Source organism: Pteronotus mesoamericanus, unplaced genomic scaffold, assembly GCF_021234165.1.
Source record: "Pteronotus mesoamericanus isolate MK-2021 breed Mesoamerican mustached bat unplaced genomic scaffold, CSHL_Meso_final scaffold_507, whole genome shotgun sequence".
Classification (NCBI taxonomy): Eukaryota; Metazoa; Chordata; class Mammalia; order Chiroptera; family Mormoopidae; genus Pteronotus; species Pteronotus mesoamericanus.
In genome coordinates this window covers 6,207,957-6,228,514 of record NW_026555319.1, presented here as the reverse complement: position 1 = coordinate 6,228,514, position 20,558 = coordinate 6,207,957, and the positions used below count along the sequence as shown (strand labels likewise).

The window sequence follows — 20,558 nt, the reverse complement described above, 5'->3', positions numbered from 1 at the left end:
CCCCACCAACCTAGACCTGGGCCTGTTTAGGGGGAAAGATATGAAAGCCTAATGACCTCCATTCATATTCTCTCTCTCCCTCCCTCTCTCTCTCCCCCCTTCCCCGCCCCCCAAGGCCGCCTGGGCCCTAGCCCCACGTATGACAAAAGAAGCTAGCCCAGCGCTGGGAGCCCCTTGAACTGCTCTGTCGCAGCTCCAAGGCGCAGACCCCAGGGACGCTCGGGGCACCGGGACTCTAATCTGCGCGGGCTGGGCTGGGAAAAGAGAAAGCGGGTGTAGAGCACGCTGCGGCCCTCGGCCCTCGGGCAACTTCTTCAAGTTCCCGGGATGGCGAAGGGGGTAGGGGTCCCTCCCCCACTAGGCCCAGGAATCCTGGCCCCCAAATACTTGTGAGGGGAGAGAGAGAGAGGAAAAGAGAAGCAGTTTTCAGATCAGGCGGCCCTCAGCCCCCAGCCCCCAACTGTAAGGTAAATACTTACTTCGCCTCCGAACCAGGTACAAGCTAATACTCAACAATACGGATGCCTTGTTTTTTTTGCTCTGTCCGGACCGCAACGCTGTAGCCAATTTAGATATGCTATAAATTTAAGAGGTTGCCATGGCCACCGCGCACCCATTGGCCGGCGGGCCCCCTACGTGCCGCGCCACGTCACCAAATCTGAATAAGGATGCGCGAATTAGGCGGCGGCCAGACAAAGATGAGGATCTGGACCGCTTGAAAGTGGGGGAAAGTGCCGGCGCCTCCGCCACCGGGGAAAGCCGCTCAGCAGCGCCGAGGCCAGCAGCCACCCAAGATACCTGGGGAAGCTCGTACCAAGCGCTGGGGCGCGCGGCCCGGGGCATGAGGCTGTGAACGCCACCACTCCCCACCCCACCCCGGGCGGCCCAGCGCCAGGCCAGCGATCACCCAAGGACTTGACCGGCTGAGTCTAGGTCCGGACCGGACTCGCCCGGCAGCGGCCCAGAGGAGAGGCGGAGCGCAGCGGCGGGCCCGGGGGCCCGAGGGCCAGGGGCCCAGAGGGAGGGCAAGGCGGCCCGAGCCGCCGGGGCGCGGGGCTATGATGGTGCACTGTGCCGGCTGCGAGCGGCCCATCCTCGACCGCTTTCTGCTGAACGTGCTGGACCGCGCGTGGCACATCAAATGCGTTCAGTGCTGCGAGTGCAAGACCAACCTCTCGGAGAAGTGCTTCTCGCGTGAGGGCAAGCTCTACTGCAAAAATGACTTCTTCAGGTAAGAAGAGGCCGTGCAGCCTGTGCGCCCGACTCGCGCACGCTCCGCTGGGGCGCGGGGGAAGGGGAAACCACGAACCCATCCCAGCCTCCCGGGCGCACCAGCTCAAAATGGGAGTGGGACAGCGCACTGCTCTCCCCTGTCCTTGGGCAAGGAAAGGGCCCGAGCCCAGGCGGAGCAAAAAGGAAGCTGCTGCTCCGCCTCCCGGCTGCTCCTCCAGGCCGGCTTGGATCGGAGGTGCGGGGGAGGGGGGCGAGCCCTGACAAACTTGTTCCCCACCCGCTTCTGCCCCTCCGCCGCGGCCGCAATTCCAGGGTGCCAGCTTCAAGCCCGATTCTGAGAGAGGAAAGATTTTTGCAAAGTTAGGGGTGACTGGAGGCTTCTCCCACCAGGAGAGTGCATTTCCCCGGAGGTGGCCCTTCTGGCAGGGCAAGCCAGGTTCTCAGATCCCTCCTGAACAAACACAAACTTCCCCGCTCCAGAAGGGGCTCAGCCAGGACGGTTTCTTCTGATGTTGGGGGGAGGGAACCTTTACCTCCTCTTGCCCTCACCCCAGCTCTTTAAATATTTTCTCCCATGTTGAAAAGTAGCCACGAAATCCAAGCGGAGAATTAGGACCCTGAGGGTCTAGCCTGGGCTGTGTCACCTCCCCTTGCTGCCCACAGGAGGCAGGCCAGGGATGGTCACTTCTCCGAGCCTCAGTTTCCCCGGATGCCGAAATGTGACCTGGGAGACTATGGGGTTTTCGGCAGCTCAGCCCTGCGGGCTTCCACCCAGCGCCAGCCAGCGGGCTTTGTGAGTGCGAATTCCGGCGCCTGGGAAGGGGGGCGTGATAACACCCAGGGGCAAGGCAGCTCGCCCGCCCCGGCGGCTCGGCACTGGCGGATTTGAATAGGAGAAAATGTCAGCGGCGCCTCAACACGTGTAAACTCCCCGGCCCAGGGAACCAAGGTCCCTAATGTGGCAATGCTTGCAAAGCGCCTAATGATTTTTGATAAGGTACATATGGCCAATTATGCTTGCCGGATAAGGCCAAAAGTGACTTATGGCTTCTAATGCCCTCACTACATCAACGTCACCCAAATTCACCCTGTTTAGAGACCTGGGTGTGAGAAGAGGTGGGACCCCAAAGTCCTGGGTGCTCTCCCTCCCCCAGCCTGCACCTCACCCCATCAGTGCTCGCCCGCACCACCCACCCTGAGCAGCCTGGCCTTCTCCCTGCGCTTGAGGGGAAAAAAAGAAAAGGATTTAGACCAGGAACATGGGGGAGGGAGGATGTGAGCGGTCCGCACGCTGGTCTTGCAGGGGCAGGACTGGCTTCTGGTCCCGTTTGCCCGCTGCCTGCTAGGGCCAGAGGTTTTGGGGAGGGCCGGAGGCTCGGTCTGGTCCCTACTTCTCAGAGTCCACTGTTCCGGGGCCCTGCTGTCCACAGGCTCCTGACTAGCTCTGGTGTGTCCCAAAGTGGGGACTGAAAGCCTCCAGCGCTGGTGGTGCTGGGAAGCAGCAGAAGGCTCCCTCCTCTCTGCTCAGGGCCAGGCCAGGAGAGGGGCTCCCTGCCCCGTCTCTGGAACCTGCCAGTTAGGCCGATTGGTCCTTCCTGGGCCCCAGCGAACTGGAAAGGATCCAGGAAGCCAAGCCAAGCAGTGGTCCAAACCCTGCCTGGCCGGCTTAAAAGCCTGCGTGCCCTGGAGAGGCAAGTTCGCCTTGAGCATCCCCGATGGACATGGGGGCTCGAGGAGCACGTAAGAGGGCTCTAAGCCCAGCGGGGTCCAAAGAAAGCTGAAGGAGGCCTGCCGGGCCCAGTCCCAGGAACAGCCGAGGACATTTGTCTCACTTGCGCTCAGCCAGGGAGCTCCAGATTGGAGTCTCATCGGACAGATGTGGATATGGAGACTTCTTGGAAGCTAGGGAGAGTGGGAGAGGTGAGGGGCTGGAGAGCATGGGACCGCAGGCTGCCCGGTGACAGGCTGTGCTGTGTCTGCAGGCGCTTCGGCACGAAGTGTGCGGGCTGTGCACAAGGCATCTCGCCCAGCGACCTGGTGCGCAAGGCCCGCAGCAAAGTCTTCCACCTCAACTGCTTCACCTGCATGGTGTGCAACAAGCAGCTGTCCACGGGCGAGGAGCTCTACGTCATCGACGAGAACAAGTTCGTATGCAAGGACGACTACCTGAGCTCGTCCAGCCTCAAGGAGGGAAGCCTCAACTCAGGTAGGGGGGCCTCTGCTCCTCCTGCCTGGCCCAGCCTGGCGCTCTCTGCTGTGCCCCCCGTGCGTTTCCTGTGCCCATGCAGAGCTCTCCACTCCCGGTCACCCACCAGGCGGGTCTAGGGCAAGACCGGGGCTTGGTGCGAGGGGAGAGACACGGCGCCCCAGCCGGTCCCACCGGACACCAGAACACCAGCTCTTCCCTGCCCTCCTCCAATTCAGGGGCCTTTCCAAGTTGCTGCCTTGCCCAATTTGGAACTGCGCTATTTCCCTTTCCTCTTTTGAGCTCCTGGTCATTTCTACCTGTGCTGGGAGGACACTAATTGGAAGGAGAGAAGGGAAAGGAAGATCGGAGGCCTGGAGGGCATCTCTACCCTCCTTTGGTCCCCTCTCCCCTTCCAAGAAGGCCTGGCTCTCCAGACAGCGCGCCTCCGTCACCCAGGCGATAGGAGAAAAGGGCTGAGAAGGGCCCCTCCAAAGGCCCCGCCTGCCTGAGAGAGTGGGCGGCTCCGGGCCCCTGGGGGAGGGGCTGTCGCCTGGTTTGGGAGCGAACCCTGCTGCCCGGCGGTGGCCTGGGCCAGCCAGACCGGCTCCCCGATCGGAGTGGGCTGGGGCTCCCCGCTCACGCTGCTGCCCCCTTCCCATTCCGTCCGCCTGCAGTGTCATCCTGTACAGACCGCAGTTTGTCCCCGGACCTCCAGGACCCGCTCCAGGACGACCCCAAGGAGACCGACAACTCCACGTCATCGGACAAGGAGACAGCCAACAATGAGAACGAGGAGCAGAACTCGGGCACCAAGCGGCGCGGCCCGCGCACCACCATCAAAGCCAAGCAGCTGGAGACGCTCAAGGCCGCCTTCGCCGCCACACCCAAGCCCACGCGCCACATCCGCGAGCAGCTGGCGCAGGAGACCGGTCTCAACATGCGTGTCATCCAGGTGCGGCCCAGCCCGGGTCACCACGCCCCCTGCCCGGCCCCACAGTGTCCTGGCGCCGGGAAGCTCGGAGAAGCATCGCTCCCCGCTTTGTGCCGATTTCGATTTCGGGTCAAGGGACAGATGGTGCACTCTAGGTCGGGGCCAGCTCGTCAAACTCTTAGCCAAAATCACTAGTCCCTTCGCCTCTCTGAATCTCTTCCCTGACCATTCGCAGGGTTTTAAGCCTTGCTGGGGGACAGACCGCTCCATTCCTCTCATCCACTGAGCAGAGAGGGAGGCGGTGTTCCTCACGTGCCTCCTCCCTGCTCCAGTGCTGGGGCAGACAGACAGACAACCGGCCAGAATCTGGCTGGGAAGCCAAGGGGCCCAATCCAGAGCCAGGCCGGGCGGGAGGCCTTTATAAAGCCATCAGGCCGAGGGCGGGTGAGGACCAGGAAGCCCAAGTCTTTATGAGTCGCCCCAAGGGTCCGCGAAATCCTTCACCCTTGGCTGGTTCACCGAGGCCCCTCTCCACCCCTCTGGCCTAATCCGGCCACCCCCCCCCCGCCCCCCGCCCTGCCCGTGGGGCAGTCTTGGAGGAAGAAGGCACTAGGACCCAGAGGGGAAGCCCAGGCAGGGAGAGGACACCCCCAACAGAGCTCACAGCCCCCTCCTCTGTCCCAGGTGTGGTTCCAGAACCGCCGGTCCAAGGAACGCAGGATGAAGCAGCTGAGCGCACTGGGGGCCCGGAGACACGCCTTCTTCCGGAGTCCGAGGCGCATGCGTCCGCTGGGTGGCCGCTTAGACGAGTCTGAAATGTTGGGGTCCACTCCATACACCTACTATGGAGGTAAGGGGCCTCGGGATGCTGTGCCCTACACTGAGGCCCTCACGGTTTCTGGGGGCCGAGGGTGCAGAACCAATCCCCAGCCCTCAGCTGCCGGGGGACCCCCTCCCTCCCTCCTCTCTGGATGTGCAGGACAATAATGGACACACCTTAACACACACCCCCCACGGATACTTCCTGGATGCAAAACCAAACACATGGGTTCACTCGCCCATACAGTAATACACACTATCAGCACCTCTGACAAGCTGTGATACACACCCACACAGAACAGGGGGCCCCTCCCTCGCACACACACCGGAGTTCAAAGACCTCAGGGATGCAAATCTAGGCACAGGATCACACATGACTACACACAGGTATACTCTACCCTGGATACACTAACTGACAAATACACCCGGAGAGATCCACAGGCGTACACACTCCCCCCCATCATACCAAGGTGGGCACTCACAAATCCACAAGCGTGCTGCCCCAGGCAGACACGCAGCCTCCCTCCTGCCCCCGCCGAGCCTGGTGTGCTTGACACTAGCAGGAACTCTGGCCCGGGAGGGCAGTGCTGGGGGCGAGGGGTGGGGGGAGAAGGTAGCGGGGCGGGTGGGGGGGGCGGAGGGATCAGGATGTATCCCCCTCAGCCCGCTTCCTAGCATCCAAGGCGCGCACTCGGGTTCCACGGCTGCGGGGCCTGTGCACACGGCATCTGGCGCTGGTAACCCAGACGCGGGCAGCTGCTCTGGGGAGGACTCAAGCGCACTCTCGAGCCCCAAGCAGACCAGTGTTTCGTGGGGGCTGCGGGCTCAAGGGTTGGGCCAACCCAGCTACTCAGTTATCCACCGACCGTCTTTGGGGCTGTGGGCACAGGTAGTGGGAGTTTGCAAAGAGCAACTCTGTGACTGAGGTTCTCCGGCTCAGGCCGCGGTGAACTTTCCTCTTCCCTCCCTCCATCCCTCTTCCCTCCTCCTTTCCTTCCCACCCCCTCATTTCCTCCCACTTGCTTGGCAAAGACCCATTCCAGGTCCCCCCCCCCGCGCCCCCCCCCTGCCAAGGCTTTTGAAGACTCCCCCCTTGCAACCTTGGCCCACCACCCTCCGCTTCCCAGACTCCTGGGCTCAAGGAAGGCACCACCCGCTCTGTTCCTGTGCCTCTGAATTTGGGGAACCCCCAGGAGCGCTCATGACGGACAGGGGTGTCTTCTTTGAGTTGCCCAGCGCCGAGGCCTGCGGGGGTTGGGGGGCTAGTAGTTCAGGTTGGGGAAAAGGCGTCTACTGTTAGAGACGTGGGTTTGATGGCAATGCGGCAGGGGGCGAGGGCCGCGCGCCGGGCGCACAGGCAGACGCAGCGAAGTAGGTACCGGCTTTCATACATTCACAGACCTGGGAGGCTAGACCTTCCGGTCTGGCCAGGGTCCCCAGTTGTGGACCAAATCCGTGGCTGTGCCTTGGGGGAGAGACTCTGCGATATCAGGGCCCAGGCTGGGGGGCTACAGACGCCCAGGACAGCTCGGATGGTGGACCGTCCTGGCCTCCCCACTCAGGGACCCTCCCCACCTAACTTTGTCTCCTTCCGCACAAAATCTCGGCAGGTGCAGGGAGGTGGTGGGGCGGGACCAGTCGGGAATTTTCCCCCGCCTGGATAATTAGCCAAGGCTTCCCGAGGACAGGGAGCCCCCGCCCATCCCGCCGCCTCCCTTGACCGGGCGTCTGCTGGCTGGGGTGGGGACCTGGACATGCCGGGCCCCTCTTCCCTCGGAATGGGGGACAGGACCCCCCAGCCCCAGTGAGGCGGCCCCGCCTAATCCGCGCTGGGAGATCCCGACGGCGGCGGCCGGCAGCGGGCGAGAAAGGGGCTGGGCGGCGGGCCGGCGGCTCCCCGTGGGAGCGCGGACAAAGCCCCAGCTGCGGCTTTTGTGCCCTTTTCAGACGGCGTTTGTTCCAATTACCTCCGGCCCGGCCGCCATATGGGCGGAGGCGGCGCGCTCCGCGCGGGGGCCGCAGTCCTCGCCGGCTGACCGGCTCGCTGCGGGTCCGCCCGGCCCCCATCCCAGTCCCTTAGGGGCCCCATATTCACGCTTCCAACCTTTTGCTTCAGATTCTGCGAGAATGGAATGAGTGGTTCTGAAAAAGTAATTGGCGGCCGTTTTTAGCTGTTTCCTAAATCATGTCCAAGCCTCACCTCTAGACACCTCCATTTGGACTGATTTCAGGGTTTGGTGAGGGGAGGGGGCGTCAGAGAGCAGCCGGAACTCGCAGGGGCACTGAGACCCCAAGACTAGGCAGGGGTTGTGGGCTTGCTAAGCAGACTCCAGCCACCGGGTGCGCTGGTTTTCCCGCCGTACAAAGCGGGTTATTGTCGCCAGTATGGGGCTACAAGGTGCTCCTTTCATGGGGTGCCACACCCCAATCTTTCAGGGGCTGGCCTGGGTGGAGGGGAGGACCTGGGGGAGGAGGCCTTGAGGGACGATCAGAAACAATTTGTTGAGAATGGGCAGGCTTGTAAGCTGGAGCCCCCGTGTCTCCTGAGTTTGTGGGCAAAACGCACATTTGTGCATTTTTCTGGAGAGCCCAGAACTATCACCAGATTCTCCCAAATGCTTCAGAACTTGGGGGTCCTGGCCAACCCACCCCAGAGGGAGTCTGGAGCACCCAGCCTTTATCCCAGCGCTTCCCTGGAACTCTAGACATAACCCAGAGAATACTCCAGTCCTTCCTGGTCTCCCAAGTCGCTGGGGCTCAGCTTTCTGGGTTCCAGGCCAGGCGCCATGGGTGCAAACGGCCGCACAATGGCATCCGCCTGGGCGGACACAGGGTTGGGGTGCAGAGGCAGACGGCCGGCCTGCTGAGCCCGCCCCTTCCCGCTCCGCCAGATGCCGGGCTCCTGCTTCTCCCCGGCCTGGTTGCCGCTGCTGGGTCTCAACCATTTCGCACTCTGGTCTGCGGTGGCCCTGCACCCCCACCTTGCTCCTCTCCCCGCCTCTCAACCTCCGTGTCTCGGGCTTTCTCTGGACACATCTCCCCGTCTCTGGGCGCATCTGTCTCTCCTGACCTCTCACCTTGTTCTGGGTTTCCGCGTGTGCTCTAACCACAACCCTCTCGCCGTTTTCTCTTGGCATGTCCTAGATTGTCCATCTTACTCGACCCCCAGTCTGTCCGCAGCCCTGTCTCTGGGTCTCTTGCCTTGCACCCTGTCTTTCTGACTCTGGGGGCTCGCCGCTCGGTCCCCTCTGCAGTCCCCTTTCACTCTGTCCTCTGCTGATCTCTCACCGTCCCTGGCTCTCGCAGGTTCCGCATCTCTCGCTCCGTGCATCTCTCTCACCAACTCTGACCCTGTCCCTGCGTCTCAGCGGCCACATCCCTTTCCATCTCCATGAGTCAGGGACCGTCAGACTGAAGTCCTCATCTCTCTGACTGTGTCTCCCCTAAGTTTAAGTCTCTCCCTTTTCGTTGTCTGTCACTGCCTCTCTCCCCAGTTTGACCCCTGGATCTGCGGCTCCGCGGCTTCTGGGGGCTTCCCTCTCTGTTGGTCTCCGCAGACCTTTCCGCGGGTCTCTAACCTCGAGGCAGTGTCCCGCATTAAAGTCCTCTCCATGAGGCTCCAACCAGGCTTGCCCGTCCCTGGCAATCGTCTCCGGGGTCCCAGTCCCCAGTCCTGCCAGTCCCTCCCGACGCCCCCTATTTCTCACCTGTCCCTGTCTCCTCCCGCCCCCTCCGCAGACTACCAAGGCGACTACTACGCGCCAGGAGGCAACTACGACTTCTTCGCGCACGGTCCGCCGTCGCAGGCGCAGTCCCCGGCCGACTCGAGTTTCCTGGCCGCCTCGGGGCCCGGCTCGACGCCGCTGGGCGCCCTGGAGCCGCCGCTGGCCGGGCCGCACGCCGCTGATAACCCCAGGTTCACCGACATGATCTCGCACCCGGACACGCCGAGCCCCGAGCCGGGCCTGCCGGGTGCGCTGCACCCCCTGCCTGGCGAAGTGTTCAGCGGGGGACCCAGCCCGCCCTTCCCCATGAGCGGCGCCAGCGGCTACAGCGGACCCCTGTCGCACCCCAACCCCGAGCTCAACGAGGCCGCTGTGTGGTAAGGCCACCGGGCCGGGCCGCGCACCCAAGGACGCAGCCTCCCCAAACCAAAACGCCCGACGCGGCCCGCGGCCTGGGGCTCCCGCAGGGGTTCTCTCACGGGGCCGCACTCGACCGGCGGCTGCTCGGCTGCGCAGCGGAGGGGGGACGACCCCTACCGCCACCCCGCGGGCTCTCGGGGACCCTCAGCCCTCCGCCAGCGCTCTCCTGGCCGCCGCGAGCCATGTCTTGGGACCAAAGTCAGTCCTGCAGAGGGTCAAGAGATCTCAAGCGCGCTCTAAACTTCCCGCGACCCCCACCCACCACCTTTTTGGACCAAGAGGGGGTCGAGGCCCAGGGGCGGAGACGAATCCCCCCACCCCCTGCAATCCGAGTGGCATTTTTGTCATCTTATTTCTCACTCTGCTTTCCCCGTCTTTCAAACGAGATGGTAAAGAAAAGAGAAAGATTAGAGGGAGAGAGAGGAAAGGGAGCAAAAGGAGGAAGAGAGGAGAGATGGAGAGAGCGCCCGCCCGAGAAGATGGAGAGAGAGCGAGCGATAAACGCGCTTGAACGGGGGTGTCGCGGGAGGAAGACAGCGCCACCTGCACGCGGGCGCCCCCTGGTGGCCAATCTTGAGGCTCAAGGTCAGCTTTGCCAGGAAGGTGGGGCGGTCTGAACATTGGGCGGCCCCGGGCCAGGCCAGCCCCTCCTTCCTCCCGTTGACTTTGATTTGGAGCGCGGAGGCCCAGGCCAGCCTCGAACACTCACCCGTCCTGCTCTCCCCTTGGGCAAGGCGCCCAGATTTCTGGGCTCCGGCCCGCAGACCCGGGGCCTGGAGGCTGGATCGTCAGGATGTACAGTATTATACTTTTTTGGAAGTTGGACGCTTCTAGTTTCCTTATTTTGTATAAAGAAGAAACAAATAAAGTATGTTTTTGTGTTTACTGTTTATTTATTGTACTCTAGTTATCTGGGGCTGAACATTTTTATATTTTTAAGAGGAGGGCGGGCAGAGTGAGGGAGGGGAAGCAGAAAGAGGTTTACCTAAAAAAAAATCACAAAAAAACAAAAAATCAACTTTTCTAAAAAGAAAGATTAATAAAAAAATTCTTTTTTCCCTCAGTGCCGCGTGATTTTCTCTTCTTTCCTTTTTTTTTTTTTTTTTTTTTTTCCGTCTGTCTTCATAGCTGCTCAGCGTGAATGGGAACCATTCTTTTCTCTAGTTCTTGTTTCTAACACAAAACAGACTTGACTGGCGCAAAGACCTCCCCTTGTGGAAGTGAGGAGCTCCTTTGCAAACCCTCAGGCAATGAAGGTGGCTGCCGTTGTTTTTTTTTTGACAGCTACCGTGGGCCGGCCCAACCTCCCCAGCTTTCTGTACCCCGCCGATCTGTCACAGAACTGCCTGGCACGTTGTAAGCCTTCAAAATATTTGATGAATGAATGGATGTGCGATGTGTTTGTCTCCCGCGTGTCAAAAAACAAAAAAAAAAATTCGAGCTTCACTCTTAATTATGCCCCATGCAATTCGAGGTGGCAAAAATAAATAAAATAAAAATTAGAGAAAAGAAGAAACAGCAGGCTGGTAAGAGGCTCGTTACCTGCAAGGCTGTATGAGGACGGACGTGCCCCAGGGAACGGGGCGCGGCCGCTCTGCTGTTCCGCAGTGAGCGCTCTCGCTTCGGTGAGTCAGCTTGACAGAAAGGGTACTAGGTGGGCGTGAGGGGCCCAGGGCCACTTCCTAAAGGCAAGTCCCTCCCTCTCTGCCTCAGTTTCCCTACTCACAAAAGGGATGAGAAAGAGCACTCCCCACATTCCCTTCTCACTCAGTGCGGATGAAGGTGATAAAACTAAGTGGGCGTGTGCCCTGCGTTTGGATCCCTTTCACCCCCGCTTGGGGTGGGGGTCTTGCCCACTTTAGTGGCAGCAGTGAAAGGAAGGGGGTCGGGAGACCGGGAGAGGAGGGCCCCCATGGAACGCGCACACGCCAAGAGCCCTGCTCTTCTGTTTTCTTTCACATGGTCTTGCAGGAAGAACGCAAGGTGGCCTGGCTTTCTCGTTTCTTTCCTCATTGTGCCTTCATCTGTATCCAACAAATGCTACTTGCTCATTGTGGAAAATTTAGAAATCTCAGATAAACAAAAGGAAGGAAATGGAATCACCCCAGGTCTCAAGCGCTGTGGTAATGAAGCTGATGCTTTTCCTTCCCGACTGCGATTTTGTGGGGGTTTTTTTTTCTGTTTTTTCATTTTAAAACAAGAGGTGGTGCACCCACAGACACTGAGCACGCAGTGCCTGTCACACGCCCCAGCTTCAGTCTGGGAGAAATGAGAGGGGAGAGGCCCACTCTCCTGTCAGGGGACACTTGAATGACCCTGGGGGCGGGGGCATAAAGCCTCAGAGGGTGGCTCCAGAAGCCAGATTTCAGGAGGGAGGCTCAGGTCTGGGGTCATGATCGGTATGTGGGGCCAACTCCCCATGGGCCCTTCGTCTGGGCACTCACAAGGGTCAGGGGTTGGGAGCAGAAGTCACCTGGGAGGAGGACGGTGGCAGGGACTTGGGGTCCTGGAGACCATCTAGCTGGTGGCATCATCACCTTTCCGAGCCTTGGTTCGCTCCGCTGTGGAACGGGCTCATGGCGGCCTTTCACCCATCATTGAACCTGCAGCCAAGGTTCAGGAAATCAAGGCCGGGGGTCCCATCCCCACTCCCACCCTCACCCAGGCAGGTGTGCGCACGCACACACCCCAGTTTCCTTGAAGGATGACAAGCGAAGAGAGGGGGCCCCTTGTCCAAATCAGCTCAAAGTCGCCCCCACTCCTGGGAGCTCATCTCATCTTCCCAAGTGCCTGCTGGGCCCAGGGGCTCGGGAAGGAGACGTCCCACCCACCCCGCCCATGGCAGCTGTCAGTCAGGACACTGAGAGCACTTAGTTAGGGAGGCAGTTCCTAAGGAAGGGTGAGTGGGGAAGGGGGAGCGTCAGGAGGGGATCTCAGTCCCTGGACGCCCACAGCCATCTCTCGAAGTGCAGTTAGAGGGGGTGCTTGTGAAGCGTGCCGACGCCCGGGCCTGCAGCCCACGGCTGCAGTCGCTGTCTGCTGTGCGACCAAGAGGCTTCACGTGGGCCAAGCTCCCCAGGTGATTCCGATGCCTCCAGACCTGCGGGGCCACTGCCCCGCCGCTTTGTCCAGAGTCCAGTTCAGCCCTCACAACGCCCCTTCAGGAGGAGTGACGTCATTCCCAACTTGCAGATGAGCAGACTGAGGCCCAAGAAGTGAAGTGAGCTCCCTGGGGCCACGGAGCCGGGGAGGAGCAGAGCCAGGTGTTAAATCAAGACCACGTGCTTCCAGGGCCCGCGTTGCCCCTGGTCCCAGGACAGAGCCTGACACAGGTAAAGCCTCTTTCTGTGTCCAGTCACTGCATAGATGGATGAATGAATGAATCAATGAGTGAATCAATGAATGAATGAAATGAATGCTCTCCAGCTGCCATGGAAAGAGATCATTTAGGAAAGGGTCTAATGAAGGCTAATTCTGACTGCCAGCACCCTCTCTGGATTGTGTTTAAACCACCCTCCTGGGTTAAACAAAGCCAGCCAGAAGGGCAAAGAGCCTAATGAAAATTGCCAAGGTCAAAAGACAGAAGGACTTCCCCTTCTCCGTGCTCGCCCTTGTTTCTTTCTCCCTCCCTCCCTCCTCATCCCTTTCCTCCTCCATTAATGTATCTGTTCATCTCTATCGCTTCATCACCTGTATTTATTATCATTTAAAAATAAAAGATTTCTGAGAGGAAAAAAAAATTCGAAGGATGCAGGTAAGGAGGCTAACCAGCCCCTGGCTGTGACCTCCAGCTCTGGGGACAAGGGGACGTTGCCTCCCCCTCCCCGCCCCTAGGCTGTAATTCTGACCAGCACTGGACAGTGAAACCACGTGGGTTCTGCCCACCCCACCCCCCGTCATCCACTCCATCCCCGTCCCCATGCCTGTCCTCCTGTCCTGAAATAAACACCCCGCAGAGCATGAGAGCTGACCCACTGTGCTTAGGACTAATATTTAAAATGCAGAATGGCTGCGGAGGGCTCCCGCTCCCAAGCCTTGTCGTGCAGTAAAAAGATATAAACAGAATAAATTACCTCTCCAGCTCGGATTATGAGAATACCCATCTCCTGACCAGAATTTTAAGTCCTGCCTCCCTCGTAGCTCCACACACGGCTGATTTATGGAAACCCGAGCTCTTCTCTGCATATTTCTTCTGTTCAGCCAAGTGACCGAGTTTACCCTTCCTATGCCATTAGCGTTATTAACACCTGGGCAACCGATCATTGCAAATGGGCCATTTCTGTGATGAACGGGAGCCTCTCCCGCCGCTTCTCTCAGGCCGAGCCACGGCCGGCCTCCTCTTTCTGCATTTTGTGCCAGGGCTTGGGACGACCTCTGCTTCCCCCAGCACCTGCCCGTGGGCTCCCGGGAGCTTTGGGAGCAAATCCCTCAGCCCGGCAGATGCCTGTGGCTCTCTGACATGCACACAGAAAATGACAACTTTGCTCCTGTTTTTTATTCTTCGGAGAATGTTCCAGATGGAAGGCAATGCCCCCATTTTCCAAGGAAAGAAACTGAGTCTCAGGGAGGGCAAGAGACTGGTCTAAGGGGCCACAGAGAGTTCGCCGCGGCGTTGGGATCAGAATTCATATCTTTTAGCCCCTCGATACCCGCAAGTGTGGTTTGCAGATGAGCGGTGGCGGCAGCAGCGGGAAGGGGGGCAGAAACGCGCACGCCCGGGCCCCGCCCAGAGCTTCAGAACCAGGGTGTGCGTGGCCCCCAGGGGCTGGCATGCCCGCTCAGTTTCTGACGCGTTGGTTTAAAAACACACCCAAAGTCTCAACCGTCCCTTTTTCCACTGAAGGAAAACCGTGTGGTGCAAATTCTCATTGCTCAGCGGCAGCAGGGACCCCAAGTCCATGCTCGACCTAAATGATGATGAAGCAGCCGGCCAAGCTTGTGGTGCCGGCCTGGGCACCTGCCTCACTCCATCCGCTGCCTCCTCCTCCATAACATCTCAGCCCACGTTGGGTCTTTGTCTCTGTCTCCAAGCTGCGGGCAACCTCTCTGAGCCTCAGCTTTACCTTCTACAAAAAGGGCACAATAATATCTAATGGCAGAGGTCACTGTCAGGATTAAATAAGGCCACGTACAGCGGTGTCATAGTTCTAAGTACCATGCTCTGCACGGAGCAGGCTGTTGAGTAATCAACACTGAATGAAATAGTAATAATAATAACAACAGCAACAACAATAGTAATATAGTAATGATAGCAATGGCTATTTATTGGAGGCTGTAATTATTGTTATTATCCTATTTTCTTCTTTAAATCATTTTTTAAACGAGGGCCAACTTCACAGCCTATTTAGACAGAAACACAGCTCATTACCTTTCAGAGCATATATTCAAATATCCAGATTGTCCAATGGAAAATTACCTGTGAAGATAAGAAGGGGTCTGGCATAGGGCAGGGAGGTCAAGGCCGAATGAAGAACATTTCGCCAATTTGTTTAGATAGAAATGCGCCATCAATGAATAAGTACATAAACAAAATGCGGTACATCTATGCAATGGAATACTATTCGGCCCTAAAAAGGAAAGAAGGGCTGATACATGCTAAGAGGCAGCTGCCTATCAAAAACATGATACTAAGTGAAAGAAACCAGCCACAAGAAAACCACGTACTGTGTGATTCCATGTACTGAATGTGTGAAATGTCCAGAACAGGTCCATCCCTAGAGAGAGAGAGCAGATCGGTGGCTGTGGGGGCCAGGAGGCGGGAGAATGCAGAGACCTGCGTAATGGGAACAGGGTCTCCTTCCAGGGTGGTGAGAGTGGATTGGGGCTGGATGGAGGAGACGGTTGAGTAACATTATCAAGGTACTAAATGCCTCTGAATTGTTCACTAAAATGATTAATTTTGTTATGTTTCACCTCACTAAAAGAAATATGAATTTAAAAAATGCAATTTTATGGTAATCAGGGACCTCCAGGACTCCCAAACCTAGCTAAAAAATACACCCCCGGCGCCCAGCGGGGTGTCGGTGCAAGGGGCTGTGGCTTCAGCCTCCCCAGCGCCCCCTGACCCCGCCCCTGGCAGATGTGGCTGGAGGAGGGAGGGGCCCGCCTTGCACACTTTTGTGGAAGTCAAAGTCAGGCACTGCCTTTGTGAGGCACTGCCAAGCCATCATGTAACCAAGGCAGGGATTCCCGCGGCGTGGGACGGGGGCCCCTGGCAGGCTGGGTGATTTCACAGGTGCCCGATGTCTCACGAGGACGCCAGTCTTTTTAGTTCTCTTTCAGCTCTTCTGCTTGCATTAGGAAGAGTCTCTGTTTGGTGCTTGTGCATCTTAAATGCCCCTCTAACCCTCGCAGATCAAACACACAACAGGCAGGCTGGCAGACTCGGCCCCGCAGAAGCTATAGCTGCCACGGAACGGCGTCATTTCGCTCGTTCCTGTGCTATATTTATCACTACACCTATTATCTAATTCTGGGAAGTGGTACTGTCTCTCCATTTAGAGCGGTGATAACATTTTCCTCCTCAAAGGCAGTTAAGGCTTCAAGAAGCATATGAATTCGGTCAGTGTAAAGACGGAGCATGAACCTAGAACCGCCCGAAGGGGCAATGAGTTTGGGGATGATACTTCAGGAACGTGTGCACGCTCTGAGCCCCCTCCAGAGACTTCTTGGTGCCGGAAACACAACCTCACGGCAGTTTCAGTTTGAGACGGCCTTTGCTGTGGCTGTGCTGTGTGGCTTTGACTAGGCTACTCACCCTCTCTGGGACTCAGCCTCCTCAGCTGAAAAATGGGAGTGGGGGTAGACTGAGGAGCCTGCAGCCAAGCTGTACGGACTTCTACCCGACTTTCTGAATCTCCATTCATTCATTCAGTAAATATTGGTTGAAGGTCTAGTGTGCGCCGGGCACTTTTCTGGGTTCTGGGTTACCGACGTGAATAGACTCGACTGGATGCCAGCCCTCAGAGGGTTAATACCTTACTAGGGGGGCCGCTCGCCCAGGGAGGAAATGATGCTACTTTCTGTGAGTGGTAGGACAAGAGGGTCAGGAGGCGGGCGTCCCTGGACCATGAGAGAGACCGGCGGCCGGGCCGGGGGAGGGCGAGGGCGAGGGTGAGGCGAGAGCGAGGCGCTCACCGCGAGTGCACAAAGTAGGGGGAGAGGAGCGTGTAAAAAACTCAGTAATCAAGATTAATACACTTTCATATAGTATTTTGGAAAATCACAATTAATTCAAAATATTCTATAATGAACAAAATGACAACTTTTTTTTTTAAGAGAGAATCTGACGGGTCTGGGATTCAGGGGTGGGGGAGGCACGCAAGGGCCGGGTGCGATCTTATCTGTCTTTAAAATGTCAGCATGTTATTCACCATGAATTCCTTCTGTGTTCATTTTAATTAAAAATATTTGTATTACAATACTATTTACCTTGGTTCCTGCGTTGCTGGGCAGCCCTTCCCCTTGGCTCCCACGGCCAGTCCCTGTCCCGCCTCCCCCTGGCCCCGGCCCCGACAGGCAGACCGTGAGCCGGTGGGGGGGTCTTGGGAGGAGGCGACATGTAGCCAGGGCCTGACCGAGGAGTCCTTGCCGCTCTGCTGGGAGGTCGGGGAAGAGTGTGCTAGGCAAAGGGAACGGCCCACACAACGGCCCTGAGGCGGAATAAAGCCCAGTGAGTCCCTCCAGGAGGGGAAGGGGGCTGGTGCGGCCTCAATCCAGGGAGTCTGGGCAGAGAGAAGGAACCGAGGCCTGAAAGGCGGGCAGAAACCAGAGGGTACAGGGCCCTGTCGGCCAAGGTGAGGGCCAGGGAAGATTTAGGTGGGGGATGGGAGACAAGGACCTACCTCAGGCTTCTTCAAGGGTGCCCGGGCTGCTGAGCGCCCAGCAGGTTGGGGTGGCCGTAGGGGCAGCCCCCGGACCAGCAGCAAGGGCGCCAGCGGGGAGGCTGCTCGGCGTTCAGGCAAGGGGCGTGCCCAGCTTATGTCCCCTGAGTTGGCTAGTGTCTGTCTTCTCCCAGGAAGCCTCCGAGGGGTGCTTTTACCCCTCATTTTGCAGGAGAGGGAACCAAGGCTCAGAAAGGCGAGTTCACCTGTTCCGTGTTCCAGCTAGAAAGAAGCAGAGGTGGGGTTTGAACTCGGGTCTTGAAATACCCAACTGGGCCCCTTCTCTGCCCACCTGTCTCAGGGGAAAGGGCTTAGATCCTGTAACCTCAGGCGAGCCTCAGTTTCCCTCATCTGTAAGACGGGATGAATTGCAGCTCTGGAGTCCAGGAGTCAATGAAACTAAATACGCCCAACACAGGCTGAGCGCACTGAAATTTTACCTTAAAAGAAAGAAAAAAAAGGACCCTTGTCCACCCACTTCTCCTTCTGCTGGTTCTCCCCTAAAAAGAGAAACTTTGGTATTTGTTCTGCAAACATTTATTTTATTCTTTAGGGGTTTTGTTTTGTTTTGTTTTTGTTTTTGTTTTGGAAGGGGGAGGATTGGTGAAGGTAATCAGTTTTCAGCCTTAAGATAAAAAATCGCAGCAAAGGGTCGACCTGACTCTTTATAATTAATGGGGCGGCTTGTAATAGGATTCTCCTGCCCCCGGTGCTCTCGGGGAACACCTCTTTACATAAGATATTGCCCACGCCGGAGTGGCAGCGGGGTGATTTATGGGGCTCCTTGCTCCAGAAAACCTCTCCTGGGGTTGCCCAGCCAGCGGAATTTATCAGGGAGTTTGGAAGCAGGGCGAGAAACCCGCCCGTGACATTTTTGGTGGAGTTTAAAAAGGACAAACACTGGGGAAGGGAGAGGCCAATGGGAAGGGGAGATGGGGAGAGGGTCCACATGGGCCGGGCTTTCCACTCGCAGAGCCTGAGACAGGGAATCTTGGCCGGTGATTTCCTAAGACAGGATGCAGAGTCGAGGGGGAGGGGAGAATGGGATGGGGGGGGAGGGAGGGAGAAGTCTAGCCCAGCCTGGTCCCAGGGCGAGCTCTGGACTGTGGACGGCACCACAGAGCTGCACTGCCTCGAGGGTGCAAGGGGATCCGACTTTTATACCCCGCATCGTCAGTCACTGGCTGTGGGCCTCGTGAGGGGGTCAGGGCTGAGGGAGGCGGGCTGGGGGCATGCGGTCTGGTGCTCCACTCTCCCAGCGACCTGCCTCCAGCCCAGAACAAAAACGGAAGCCTAGACTGCAGGAATTCACAAGCCCCGCCTGGGCCGGTGCCCCCTCCCCGAACCCCACACTCTTTACCTCCCTGTTCGTCTTCTACCACCTTCTACCGTTCCCTCCCTCCCTGGCTCCCCTGCAGCCACAGGGGCCTCCGGCCTCCCCACCTCAGGCCCTTTGCATGTGCTGCCCCTGCTGCTCCTCCCCCACGAGCCCCACTCAGCTTGCTCCTTCCCTTCCTTCAGACCCAGCTCAAATTTCCCCTTTCCAAAAAGGCCTTCTTTGCCCATCCTTCCTCAACCAACCAATAGGTTAAGAGACTTAAGAATTAGACCAACCACAAGCCACATGAACACCTGGGCTCCTAAGTCCCTCAAACCAGATCTAACAAGACGTTGCTAAGACCACCTGGGAAAAGTTGGATACGGACTGGGTCCTAGATTACTATTAAGGAATTATTTCATTGTGATAGGTGGAAATGGTATTGTGCTTACATTAAAAATGTTGTTCCTTATCTGTTAGAAACCCATGCTGACGCGCTTCACAAGTAAAACAACAGGACACCCAGGATGCTTTAACAACAGGCTGCAACAAGTGCACGGGCCCCCCCCCCCCCCCACGCAGACGACTGGGGCGCCAGGCCGGCCTGAGCCGTCGCGTTCGGCAGCAGGAGAGTGAAGCCCCTCTGTGCAGGCGCTGGGGCCTATGCCCGTCCTGTGGGCTCTTGCCCACGCAGGGAGGGTGGAGCAGCGGAGGCATGACCCTGTCCCCTCCTCACACCCCACCTTGCCTGGGGGCAGCGCCGGGGTAGGAACGCTGCCTTTGCCAGCCAGGGGCTGGATTCCAAGCCTCTGCGTCACCCTGGCTTATGCGCGAGTACGGGCCTCGGGGGAAGTGAGGCGCTGGAGGCAGGGGTGTCAGAGTCAGCCCGGTGAGGGGACAGAGGAAGCTCAGCCCCTGGAACCCACAGGAAACCAACGGCGCTCGCGGCCCCAGGACAGGGGCCCCAGCCGGGGCGGAGCAGCTGCGGGCATCCCAGGCGGGTACACACGCCTGGCGGCCCAGGTTCGCTGCTCTGCACGCAGCCCCGACCCACACGAAAAAGTCCTGCTGCCAGCACCCTGCTCGGGGCCCCCCGTTTCCCCACGAGCAGCGGTCAGAGAGGGCAGGGGCGGAATGGTGTGTCTGCGCCCCGCGCCCCGCGCCCCCCGCCCCGTGCATCAAGGCCCGCCCCCACGGCCAGGCTTCAGTCATCTTTGCTCTCTCCCTGTGCCTCCCCCGCCCTTCGCTCTCACTCCTTGCGTGGCAACCAGGAAGGGCTGAACGGGCGGGCGGCCATCAATGTGTGTTATCTGGACAGAGTCAACAGGCCCCTCGGCTCCTTACCTCCTGCTTGCCCAGGTCAGGAGGGGAGCAAACAGCAGCTGACGAGTCTCCCAGGAGTGCAGCCAAGGGCAGAGGCCTGCCTGGGAGGCTGAGCACCTGGAGGGTGGTGAGCTCCGCCCCTCACCTGGAGGAGCGTGGGGCTGGGGAGACCACTGCTGGCTGAAGCAATCCCGGAAGGCTCCAGGGAGGAGGCTGCCCTGCACCGGGCTTTGAAGGATGTGTAGGAGTTAGGATCAGCTAGGGCATGGCAGGCAGGGGACGCAGCTTAAGCAAAGGAAAGGCGGGGTGAGGGCAGTAGCAGGTAGATGCTTGAGCCTCAGATGTAGACATAATAGGGCTTCCAGTCCAGCTGGGTAACTTGGATTAAGAAGCTCAGCAGTCTGTGCTTTAGTTTCTTCATTTGCAAAAAGGAAGATAATAGTAGTATCTATCCTGTGGGCAATCGTGGGATTAAATGAAACGACTGCTAAGGCCCAAAGCACACAGTAAGTGTCAACGTATAAATAAATGCTAGTCCCCCCTCCTCACCCCTCGTGGCTGGGGAAGAACACTCACGGGGTGGAAAGAAGTAACACTCATCGGAAGACGACTTACATTGGGTCCATAGTGACAACCCCCTTTATGGATTCGAACACCGAGGCACTGAAAGGGACGCTATCTGCTCAAAGCCACCACTAGCAAGTAGAAATAGAGTCCA

At 58.4% G+C, this 20,558-nt stretch overlaps 1 protein-coding gene across 1 annotated transcript; it reads left to right on the top strand.

Annotated features, from left to right (window-relative positions):
* The first annotated feature begins 1,058 nt into the window (after positions 1–1,058).
* On the top strand, positions 1,059–9,277 carry LHX5 (LIM homeobox 5). The gene is made up of 5 exons (XM_054594052.1): positions 1,059–1,231; positions 3,216–3,439; positions 4,096–4,373; positions 5,037–5,202; positions 8,910–9,277. The coding sequence occupies exons 1-5, from the start codon at positions 1,059–1,061 to the stop codon at positions 9,275–9,277; spliced, it is 1,209 nt and encodes a 402-aa protein (XP_054450027.1).
* The last annotated feature ends 11,281 nt before the right edge of the window (positions 9,278–20,558 follow it).

Bases quoted from the DNA above. Each gene is read 5' to 3' on its own strand.
- LHX5 (XM_054594052.1), top strand. From the start codon at position 1,059: ATGATGGTGCACTGTGCCGGCTGCGAGCGGCCCATCCTCGACCGCTTT. The intron at 3,440-4,095 runs GTAGGGGGGCCT...GTCCGCCTGCAG, and splicing joins GGAGGGAAGCCTCAACTCAG to TGTCATCCTGTACAGACCGC. The intron at 4,374-5,036 runs GTGCGGCCCAGC...CCTCTGTCCCAG, and splicing joins TCAACATGCGTGTCATCCAG to GTGTGGTTCCAGAACCGCCG.